The sequence below is a fragment of the Teleopsis dalmanni genome, chromosome 1 (assembly GCF_002237135.1).
Source record: "Teleopsis dalmanni isolate 2A chromosome 1, ASM223713v2, whole genome shotgun sequence".
NCBI classification, from domain to species: Eukaryota; Metazoa; Arthropoda; class Insecta; order Diptera; family Diopsidae; genus Teleopsis; species Teleopsis dalmanni.
In genome coordinates this window covers 36,156,689-36,169,578 of record NC_051846.1, presented here as the reverse complement: position 1 = coordinate 36,169,578, position 12,890 = coordinate 36,156,689, and the positions used below count along the sequence as shown (strand labels likewise).

The 12,890-nt window shown below is 25.8% G+C and overlaps 2 protein-coding genes across 2 annotated transcripts in view; both read right to left on the bottom strand.

Annotated features, from left to right (window-relative positions):
- Positions 1-12,890, bottom strand: part of LOC119673526 (protein alan shepard) — a 252,310-nt gene that overhangs the window by 197,185 nt on the left and 42,235 nt on the right. The window lies entirely within an intron of this gene.
- On the bottom strand, positions 569-2,704 carry LOC119679556 (protein alan shepard-like). The gene is made up of 3 exons (XM_038091982.1): positions 2,615-2,704; positions 2,052-2,296; positions 569-677 (listed from the first exon to the last, which is right to left on the bottom strand). Exons 2-3 carry the CDS (start codon positions 2,171-2,173, stop codon positions 569-571), a joined length of 231 nt encoding a protein of 76 aa, XP_037947910.1. The 5' UTR covers positions 2,174-2,296; positions 2,615-2,704.

Genomic DNA, 12,890 nt, shown 5'->3' with positions numbered 1-12,890 from the left:
TGACTTTAATAAGAATATAAAAAAATTAGTTTTTAAATTTTAAAAGTTGGTTTCCTCTTAATTGAGCAAAGCTGAAACTAAATTAAATATCAATTATTTCAGTAAAAAGTTCTATCTTAAATTTTTATTAGAAATTTTAAACTACATACGTATTAAAGTACTGACTTTTATTAACTTTTTTCCTTGTTTAAGTTACATTTATAATAATGCAACTGTTTCTATCTACAGTATTCATTATAATTACTAGTTAAAGCAAAAAACATGCTTGAAAAACTATTGACAGTAAATAAAAAAACTTTGTGCATTTTTTTATTAATGACACAACAAAAAACATAAATTAAAAACTGAAAAATGTAAAAAATTTAATAGTTTTTGTATTTTTCAAACATAGAAAAAATTAATAGATAAATAAAAAGTATGATAAACTTAAGTTCAAATAAAACTGACAAAAGTAAGACTTTAAATGTGACTTTTAATAGCCAATAAAAATTACACACCACAATTAGGACAACACAAAAAATATTAATTTTATTACATTTTCAGTAATTCAAAATTAATATTTAAGTAATTAAAAAAAAACACATAAATAAAGATGAGAAATGGTGAAGAAAAAAATACCTTTACATTTGTTTGTTGTTTTATCTAAAATAGCCTTGGTTGAAATTATTGTTCCATATCTGTAAGATAAATGAAAAAATAATTAATTTCATTTTAATGTAAATTTTTTTTTATAATGATATAAAATTATAACAATTGATAAAGTAAGTCATACCGCCTGATAGAGAAAAAAACAGAACAGAGAGAAAAGAATTTTTAAAAATAAAAATACCACATATAACTATTAGACCCATGTTATGTAGAGAATTACGGGCACGTCAAAATCGAAATCGTTGTAGCTTTCAATGTAAATTAAAAAAATTAGAGTGAGAGAAGAAAAGAAGTATTGGTTTAAATTCGAGGTTATATGTGCCTCGTTACTCAGTGAAAGCAGTCTTGTATATAAATATATACATTACCTTTAAAATTTAGGCTCAACAAAATAGTATTAAAGTAATAGTAAAAATATAACACTGCATAATATGCATTGTCTTTATAGCCTGAAAGAGTAAATTTTGACGTAACACTCTATATAACATGGGCCTTAAGAATAGATAATGATAATAACTAGATAAAACTGAAAAACAGACGACGTTTAGCGAATCTATCTCAGCTGTAACGGCCATGTAATGACTTAAGAATTATGCGGTAAGACAAGGTTTTTGAAAAGGTGATAAATACCATGAAATGTGACATGCGATGCAAATGAGTAAACAAAGAGATGATATAGCAGTGCGTTCAGTTCATGTAGAGTAGAGAAGTTTTCTATAGGTAATGACGAAGTATTTAATCGTATACTTAATACTTAATGGAATGCCTCATTGTCCTACTATATACAACTCAAGAGTTTAAAAACCACTTTAAACCTTAAACATAAAATACTTTTCAAAGAAAGGTCTTGAACTAACTAAGTTCCATAAACACTCAGTCTCTGGTGCGATTAACTATCGTTGCGTACGCGTTGGTCTTACCCACAACCGTAACAGAAATTAATTAACGCGGTATTCAATCTTCGACAAAATTCTCTTATAGGATGAGACCTATCAATAAAGTCACTATAATACTAATATTCCTATTAGGCATCACAATGAAATTGGTAGAATTTCTCTTACTTAAATGGACTTGCATGCAGATGACTGACATTGTTGAATCCTCTTATTTTGCACCAATTTGCTAAATACAGATAAATTATCTTTGATAATTTTAATACATATTTTTTAAAATATATATATAAGAATATTCTAGTTTATTCAAATAACCCTCAGATGAAGTATATATAAAAAATAGTTAATTTAAAATTAAGTTTAAATTATAAGTAAGAATCCTAACATATTTAATTTAAATTTATTACTTCGAATGAAATGTTTATATCTTAATTACTGTTCGTAAGTAGGCAAAATTAATTTGTAATTTATACTAATTATATTAAGAGTTGAACATAAAATGTTACTTACTGTGCGCACATGCTAACTAAATCCTTATCTGTTGTGCCTTGCTGTAATCCTCTAATGTATAAATTTGTTTTTGACAATTGTTCACCCTGTTGCTGTGTACCGTTATTACCTGTAGGACCCATTGTTGTATTTGTGTTGGTATTACTCAGACTAGTGCTTAATGTGCCACTCTGGGAGCCAGTATTTGATGAGCTGCTTGAATTTGTGTTACTTGGTGAAGCCGCTGTGGGAACTCTTTGTCCGTACTGAAATTAAAAGAAATAAAAGTATACATATTAGTAAATTTGCAGTTAAGTAGAACTATATTAATATTTAGTGAAAAATTTCATTAATATAAAGTATGTTATTTACAACGATAACTTAAGTGTATATAAAAAATGTATATACAAAAATTAGCTATGCGAAAATTGGTTATTTTAATCTAACAGTTCGTTTACGCTCTCGCAATTGACTTAACAAATTTGCAGTAATAAAAGGAGTTTTCTTATAAAATCCACACAAATGTGGGCTGAATTATAATAAGTGTAAACATAGCATAAAATGACTACAGCATAATTACTTACGTTCCTGACAGTGCGTTTACACTATTGCAATTCGCTTAACAAATATGCGGAAATGGGACTTAACCGTGTAAATCCAAATTTGTTAAACTTTTTTTAAAAAAGAAAAACACTTGCAACTATTTAAGTATAAACAGTAATTAATAAAATTGTTTAAAAACACAGAATTATTTTTATAAGTAAATTGAAAATAAATTGAAACGTTTAAAAGTTACAATCACCAAATTTTATATTTTTGCTTTTGCAATTTTTTTTTGTAAATTTGAAAAATTATGACATTTACTTCTTATGTCACTTTATATATCTAATGTCTGAAAAAATACTTTTACATTTTTGAACAATTTTCCCTACACTAACCATTATAATATTTGACCTCTTGTCATTTTTATGGTAGATTCATAAATCCATCGATATAGAATGTCACTTTGATCGGTTAATTTTTCACAGTTAAGAAAGTTTTGCAGAAACCGAAAAAAATGCTAGTCAGATAGTGCAAGGTCCGGGCTATAAGGTGGATGCATTTAAACTTCCCAAACAAGTTCTGCCAATTGGTTTCGAACTATCAAAAATGTATGTGGTTTACTATTGTCATGTTAAAACACAGCAATTTTTCTGTAAGTCTGGTCAATTCTAGTAATTTTTCCTTGATTGTTTTGTTCAAGCGTTCGAGGACCGAATTAACCGTTGTTTCAGAACCAGGATGGAGTGGCTCCTAATAGATAATTTAATTTTAATAACAACAGGCACTCGTCAATTCAAGTTTTTAAGTTGTTTATGGAGGCGTTTGATCATGTTGGGTTGCGTTGGATATTGTATTGTATTTAGTCCATTTCTGACTAGAAGATGAGCTGTGCTGATTCGTCTTAACCACAGTTTGATTTCGTTAACAGCGTTTCATTGATAGTAATTAAATTTCAATTAAATTTCTTTACATTAATTTATGGGGTACCCATACATCGAGTATCCCTGCGGCGCCTACTCTTTTCAAATGATTTTAAACAGTTACGTGGCTGATGTTTAATGCCTCTGCTATCTTCTGATACCGTGCGTATCGGTTTTGGTACAAAATTTTATTTTTATAACACGGGTACCCAATTCAAAAGAAATATATTTAGAAGTACACATATTCCAAAACATATGGAATATATTTAGAATTAAATATGTACATATATATTAATGTATATATATTTTGCATGTATATGTATATACATATATATAAATATAAATAATATAAATATTAAATATATTTATATTCATATATACATATGGAATATATTCGTATATACATATATATTTGTGTTTAAAGTAAATTTAATTCCAATAGTAATTTATAAAGAAATAGATCACTAATTAAGATCTCTAATTAACTATTAAGGAGTTTAATTAATTGCTACATTAATAATTTTCTTTTAAAGTTTATTCCATATAACTGTCAGCTTCGTTTTTATTTTCTCGCTGTTTTGATGCTTTTACTTGGCACTTTCACCTTTAAATGAATATGCTTGACAGGGAAATAATATTATCAATTTTGGCGTACCAACTCAATAAATTATGTTAATAATTGTTTTTTATTAAGCTTTATAAAATATTTCAAAATTTGGGCATATATATATATATAATATATAGTTTTCTATATATATAATATATAATATATAAGTAATTTTTTGTTCATTAAAATAACGAATTTAAAAAAATTTTTTTTTTATTTCAAAAATTTAGCGTAGATTTTAAGAATCAAAATTAAATGATATAATCCCATATAATTTATTTTATTTATTTATAAAACAAAATGTAATTAATTTTTTTTTGATTTTTTGATTTAAAATATGGTCTAAAGTTATAACTTAACAAAAATTATTATAGAAAACAATTTTATTTTGTGATGAGTAAAAATTTAAATTTCATCTGGCATCATTCTGATAAAATAATGTGCTTCATTGTTTTTTTATAAAATAATATAAATTTATAATAAAATTCATTGTATCGCAAGACTTCAAATATTTCTAACTAATTTCTTAATTCCAGTTTATTACTGTGAACGTAAATTAAATTATTGCGCTACTCACTGACGTACACGGCGGCTAATTTTTTAGCACAGACTTAAGAATACATAGTAACATACATATTTCATATTATGAAAGTGACGTCATTTTAAGAAATTTCTAATTACTCTTATTGCTCACATACATATACATCCATATGTAGAGATATGTATATATGTATATGGGTATGAAAATATAAGCAAAAAAGAAAAAAAGGAAGTAAGATTGAACGCATCCATTTTGCACAACAATTTTTTGACATTTTAAGTAGATTTTATTGTAAATTTTGTTGTTGTTTTCTAAGTGTTTACACATGTATGTATGAAGACGTTTTTATGTTAATGTTGTTTTTGTTGTTGCTGCTGTTACTTCGCATTAAATTAAGTCTGTCGTTAATGATATAATTTCATTATCAAAAGTTCATTGGCTTAATAGAAGTTTGAAATATTTGTGATTGTGTATGTATATCTTTGTTATAAGTTTGTATAGAAAAAAAATAACTAAACGAGAACAAGTGGCAAACACATTTATTTATGCATATATATTTAATAAACAAAAAGATAAAAAAATGCAAAAAAAAAAATAAAACTTGGAATTCATTATTTGATTATGTTCACCACAAGTTGGTGCTGCGGTATTCTATCTCCATACATATCTATACATATCTATTTTATATGGTTAATGGATGTGTTGGCGGTGCTAATATTGCACAATATTACCCACAGACGCTCTAATACCAAAAACCAAATACAATGTATGTTGCGCTGTGTTGAGCTGCTTTGACAAACCAGTGCGACGTACGACACGCATATTATACGCAGCTATACCAAAAATGAAAACAAGCACAGCAAATATAGCAAATACAATTACAACAATAACAACAACAGCATTGATAACAATAATAACAACAGCAAAGCAACGGGCACATTTTATAAATCTGATTTATTTACATATAAGCAGAAGTAGAAGCAGAAGCAGAAGCAGCAACAGCAGAGGCAGCGGCAGAAGCCAAAGCAGAAGCAGCAAGTGTAACGTAACGGTGCAAAGCGTCTGAGTAACATAACTTGTATGGCGCACTCGTGCTAAACAGGAAGTACACCCCAAACTGCTGCAATTGTTTACTTGCTGAGTGCGCTGGAATTTGTTGTGTTAGCATGCGTGTGTGTGTGTGCATGTGTGCGTTGTTTATTTAAGTTTGTATACGTGCATAAATTGTATTGTGTGTCGTCCGTCGTTTATAAGTAAAAAGTTCATTGTGTGTGCAAATATGCGACATGTTCTGAATTAGTAAACACGTACGGCTTTCATTCTTCTAAGGAAATTAGGTAGAATGACATAATAATCCTTTTAGACTGAGTATGATGATGCAGCCTATATAAAGGCAAGCAACATTGTATTCGATTAAATCTCATAATTTTTAAAATAAGTTTAAAAAATTTGAAAATTTTTAGCATGTATGAGAAATAAAAATGCAATAAAAATAAATTCTTTTAAAATTTAAAAATATTATTATTACGATTTAGACATATTTTTAAAATATTTTTATGTGAAAACCAATGTTAGTCTTTATTCTCGGCATGAAAAGGCAACTAAGTAGATTTTCCATTAAAAATAAGTAGAGCGAAATTTTTTCATGTGTCGAAGTTTGCCGTTTTTATGGGTTCAGAAATTAACATCGAACATAAAATCGTGGAAAAGTTATAAAATAGATTTTAAATGTACCATATGTGAAAATGAGCACTTCATTTAAGATCATATATGCAAAGCCTATAAAAGCTTATGAAGATTGGCAATTATTGTTTAAATTCGAAATGTAAGCAAATATATTATCATCAATTGGTAATTCACATATGGGTTATGAGAGTTTGCTTATAATCCTTACGAAATTAAGGTACAAATTCATTAAATTGGGTTAAAAATAAAATTTCAATAATGGTTTTTATATATATTTTTTTATCTGGCTATAGGTCACTTTTTGTTAAATCATACAACGTTTGAATAAAGAGGATGATGGAGATATAGTTTTAAAAATATTAATTTATGTCAGATCGTGATCCTGATGATGCCTCTCAAGGAGATTCGAAATATAGAATGTATTAAAAAAAATTAAATAAACGTTGAATTATTTAACAAAAAATGATTTATAGTCGGATAAAAATAAAATATATAAATACCATTATAAAGAAACAGTGCCAGCTACCATCAACAATGATTCGAAAAAAATAAAAAGTATATTAAAAAAAAAAATTATCTTTAAAAAACAGTTTATAAAAATCAATTAAATTAAATTAATCAAATTAAAATCAAAGAGCCAGTAACAGTTACTAGGAGAGGGAAATTAAAAATTGTCAGCTAACACCACCATAAATGCGATAAAAATGAAAAAATTATTTTAAAAAAATTGTCTTCGCGAAATAGTATATTAAAATAAATTAAAATCAACGAGCCAGTAGCTATAACCAAAAGAGAAAAAATAAAAAGAGCCAGCTAACAGCATCAAAAATGCAAACAAAATAAAGGAATAATAATAATTTTTTGTTTTATAAGTAATTTTTTATTTTATTTAAAAAAACATTTTCATTAAGTGGTGTGTTAAATAAACGACCTAAGCCCGGTTAAAAATATAAAAACTAAATAAATATTGGTCGTAATAACAATTTATTATAAAGGAATAATTTTATAAAAATGTGTTTGGGAAACACTAACAACTGCCAGCTTACAGTACAAAAATTATGTTAAAAATAATAAAACTTTAATTTTTAAAAATCTATTTTTAAAATTTAGAATGAATCGAAATCTTTGCAGTTCAAACAAATTATATACAGACTATAAACTTAAATAAATTTTCTACATTTCGTACGAGTAAACTCTTAATAAACGCAAGACAAAATTTATTGATTTATTGTTCATAGTTTTTGCATTTGCATTGTTACGCAAAAAACATTGTGCTTGTGCTTTTGCTACTCCAAACAATCGATGCACAATTTTAATGTTAATATTATATAGTAAAAATGAAATTTAAATTAAAAAAATACCTGTTTGTTATAATAATTATAACAAAAGAAAATAATTAGATTCTAAGTCAATCTCCTGTTAAGCTCAAAATAAAGCTGTATAAATATCACCAATATAAAAAAAATAATTATAAAAAAATCATAATAAATTAAGTAACATAAACTATAATATGAATGGAGATGGTATTTGTGTCTCCAAAAACCTTAAATTTTAAATAGTACTTTTTTTAAAGAAACATGTTAGGTTATACTACTAAAATTTACTCTATTTAATATATATTACCACATGCAAAAACGCTTAGATTTTTTATTAAAGATAAATATTTAACGAACTCATTGTTTTAAAAGTTACTATCAAAAATTTAAATGATCAATAAAATCTTTAAAACAATCAAGTTTTATCAAAATTTTAACTGATAGACATAGATAAATTGACAGTAAAGATAAATAATACACGTATATGTACTGATAAATACGTATTTCGAAAAGTAAGTTTGACATAAAAACACATACTTCCCAACACATGTGGAACCACATAAAAACGATAACAAGTACCATGGGTAAATCGGAATCTTTGAAACTCACGTAGTTTATTTTATAGCTGCAAGGTGTAGTAAAAAAGAAATTCCACTCACGTGACTTAGAAATTAAATGTATGAGTATGTGCACATCTTTAAAATAAGAAGAATAGCCCCCGGGTAGTATTATCAATATTGATGGTTTTTGGTATTGGGTGGAAATATTTTACGGCATTGGTAAAGTAATAAGCATAACAAGAAAAACGTGCGTGGAAAAGTGCGAATAACTTTCAAAGAGCATGAAATTTATTCCATCACAGCAGAACAATGCAATAATATATCTTTCTTATATATATAAAAATATATATACATATATATATATATGAAAAAAATAATTTTTATAGTATATATATTGAACTGTAAAAACAGAAAAACCAAAAAATAAAATAAAAATTATTTATATAAATGTATATATTCATTTTTATATAAATTATTATATTATATATATAAATATCTACATATATAAGAACAAATTTTTGCTGGTACTGTACAAAATGAAACACGAATTTTAAATAGTTATTTACTTGTTTATAACGTTGAATTTATATCTATATATACGTAAAAATATATTAAAAAATATATATACATTACTTATTATAAAATGTTAATTTACATTTTAAATTTATTGTGATTTTATACTTATACTCATATATAAGTATATATTATCATATACTCATAATAATAATAATATGATGAGAAAACGATTTCACATAAAAAAGTGCAACAATTACTTTTGGGGTTCAATAACTGTCTAAAATGTGTACCAAAAACTGTCAAGGGTTTCATCAAATAACTATATCAAGTGCTAACATTAAAAATTGGAAAACAGCACCAAAATTAACTGAACCGAATATCAAAGGTGAACACATAAACAAAATCTAAATCTCATCTGTAACCGTAGCTTTCAAGACATGGTATACAAATTACATTTGTCCCGCGTTTGAAGAATATTCATACACATAGTCCATTCACTTATCCTTCTCCTATACACCTAACTTTTCCTATACCATTATCATATTTTTTAGCTTAGATAAATTTAGATTTCTAGGTACTAAAAAGTAAAAACATTTAAGCCGATAATCAATAAAAAATTCATGTTTTAATTCAAAAATACTTTAAAGCTGAACAAGATAACTCGATAACTTTGTAATGGAAGTGATGAATATAAATTTAATTTAGTAAGAAAAAGAAAAAATTCATTGAAATAAATAATTATATTAAAATAAATACGAATTTATATTTTAATAAAAATAATTCTTACAAAACTAGTTACTCTTTTTTATGTTTGAATTTTATAGAAAAATTAAAATTCCCTTTAAATTCAAGACATTCATTATCATTTCCATGAATTTTTTATATTTAATCACATTAGAATTATATGAAAATAGTAATGTCACATTGCAAATATTAATTAACGAGAAACTTAATACAATATATTCTATTAGAAAGCAATAATTAAGTGACTTAACATTTATTTATTTACGAAATATTAAGTTCAAAAATCTAAAAACTATATATATTCAGCAAAAATTATTTCAATGAAATGTTTACTTATGATTATATTGTATATATATAGATGCTATGTATATGAACGAGTATGTGAATCAATAATTAAGATGCTATATATATATATATGATCAGGAAATACAAATAAATGGAAAACATCTGTTTTTCATGTGAATAAATATTATATTTGTGTGAAAAATATTTTTATTTTGAATTAGTTTTCACTTATTGAATAATCGAAATTTATTTCCTATATGGCCTTGCTTTGTTATGGAAAAGCCGAAAGATTACAGCACTGAATAGGTCTCGTAATTAATTTATTTACTTATGAATTAATATATATTACTAGTTATAAGCTTACGTTTGTATTATATGTAAAAATGTATGCATTTTTCAGATTATTTAAAATTTCCGAGTATAAAATACTTTAAATTTGCATTTAATGTATTGTATTTATAAATTGCATTTAAAAATAATACATCAATTTGAATTTAATTTAATACAATAAATAGAATTTTAGTCAATGGCATGAAGTAATTAGTAAACTAGGTAATAAATTGGGTAAAAAGATACATATGTCAACTATAATGTTTCTTAATATACAATATAATATATAAAACACATATTTAGATCTATTGATGTAATTATCAGAAGAAAAAATACGGGGTACAAACTCAGAATTTGTATAAGAATATAAGCTAAGTATAAGTGATATATATATTTTATATATGAATATTAACTCTTTCTAGGTTAATCAAAGATCTTCCAAATCCAAATCATGCATTTTTGGAATCAGAGCCATGAATCAGAAAAGTATTAAACTGGAGAAGATTAATTATTTTCTAAATACAGCTCAAGTGAAAGAATTCCTTTGCAAATAATAAGTAGGTCAAGATACAATTTTAAATTAAAGGACGCAGTGTTACCAACAGTTAATGTTCGAGATGACTGTAATATCAAGAAAAGTTGGTTGTGAAAAATAAAAATTTGCTTTATAAGCAAATAATTGGATCTAAACTACCTTATGGCTAAGTTACTTATGGCAATGGCGCTCCATCCATCATTAGAAACTCCATACTAAAATCTCCAAGGTACATCAGAAATGAACATATATACAAAGTTTGAGAGTCAGCAGTGTGCAAAACTATATCAATGCGCTGAAGATGTTCGATTCTGTAGGAAAGTATACTAATTAGAATTGCACTTTTTTAAATCAAATGCAATATATAATTCGTCAGGAATATATGCCAGGCTTCAATGTATACTTCTATAAAATTATCTTAAGAAATTATTATCAGAATTCAACGGAGCTGTTATTACAATGGATCTTTTAAATGGTCACTGGAACTATTGAGTAAAAGTGCTTTAGACACTAACTGGCGTTTTATCAAGAAAAGAAGAAGAAGAGCTACTATAATACAGTACAATACAATAATTTATATAATATTCTTGATCTATTATATTTATTATCAAAGTTATTAAGTATATTATAATAAACATATTTTATTTGTAAGTATTAATATTAAATTTTAAAATAATTTAAATTTCTATAAATAATTTAATAAAAACTTTAAATTATTAATTTAATATTTAATTTAATAAAACTCTTAAAAATGCTCTTAATTATCTTAATACTTTCGAATGATAGTAATCTCTTTGAATCGTTTAATAAGTGATTTTTGAATTTAATATAAAAAATAAAAATAAAAAATATGGTAAGCAGTTTTAACTCAACCACAACACAACAACAACACACAAGTAGAACAAACAAATTTTATTGTTTTAAATGAAATAATTAAATTTGCATAAAAATATTATTTGCATAACTCGCCTGAGTTTGTCATTAATGTCGACGTCGACATCGCATCGCATCGCATCGACATCGACATCGACTCGACATCGATACCAGAGATAGAAAAGAACTCAGAACTCGGAATTCAGTTGAAATAAGTTGCATTTGCTGTGCACTGCAGCAATCAAGCACAGCAAAAGCAAATACAGCAACAGACATTGCCAGGCATTGCCGGGCATGGCACAGTACCCAGCAGACAAAGCTGCAACTTGTATTTCCGCTGTTGTTGTTGTATATGCAATTATATGGTATGCATATTGGTTTTTTGGTTTGTGTGTATATTTGCGCACTGTTGTATTTGTTTAAATTAAAATAGTTATAAATTTTTGAATTGCAACAAAAACAGCAACAACAACAACAATAGCAGCAGCAGCCACAAACAAGAAATTACCCATATTTTTTTTGTTTGTGTTCTTTGTGTGTCATAGAGAGTCGGCCTGGTCGGGTCCGATGTGCAATGCACGTTGTATTCACTCGCATTAAATTAATTATTTTTTATTTTATTTTTATGTTAAAAACATCTTTTTTATTAAAAAGTTTAAAATTTATACAATATAATGAGTAATATTTTTATTTTAAAAATATAAAAACAATAATAAAATACTTTAAACTAATTTTTTAATTTGAAAAAGTTGAGTTTTTATTTTATGTACTCAATTTAATTAAAAACAATATAGCAAAATTTAAATGAATTTTTTACTTCCAATAATAATAATTTAATGAAGTCAATAAGAAGTAAAAGGTTAATTAATTATAAATATAAAATATTATATGGAATACTATTCGTTATAACGTTTTTATTTTACGACCTGTAAATTTGAAAATGAGATAAAAATAAAAAAAAAAATCGTATGGAAAAGGTAATTGTATTTTCAATATTATATAAAGCAAGGAAAAGTCTAGCCAAGAAAGATCTTTAGTCAAAACATCGATAATATATCAAACATAGTTCATTCAGATAGGTAAACTCATATACCTTACGTAAGTTAACACCCGCGGCCTCTTGAATCCGGCCCCTGCCCGAGAGGATGCCCTATTTAGCACTATTTAATCTCAGAGTAATCACTAACCGCACGGGGCGGTACGCAGATCCTAGATCAAATTAGTCAGTGAGATGGGTGGGACTCTGCAGAAACCCCCCAGCCATCATAGAGTAAAAATGCCCAGATGCACTAACTCGGAAAATAATCAATATAACATATATTTATTTTTAATATCTTTCTTCTAATATCATAAATATCTTTAAAAAATCTTTTAAATATTAAGTATCATTTTTGTAAATAATAA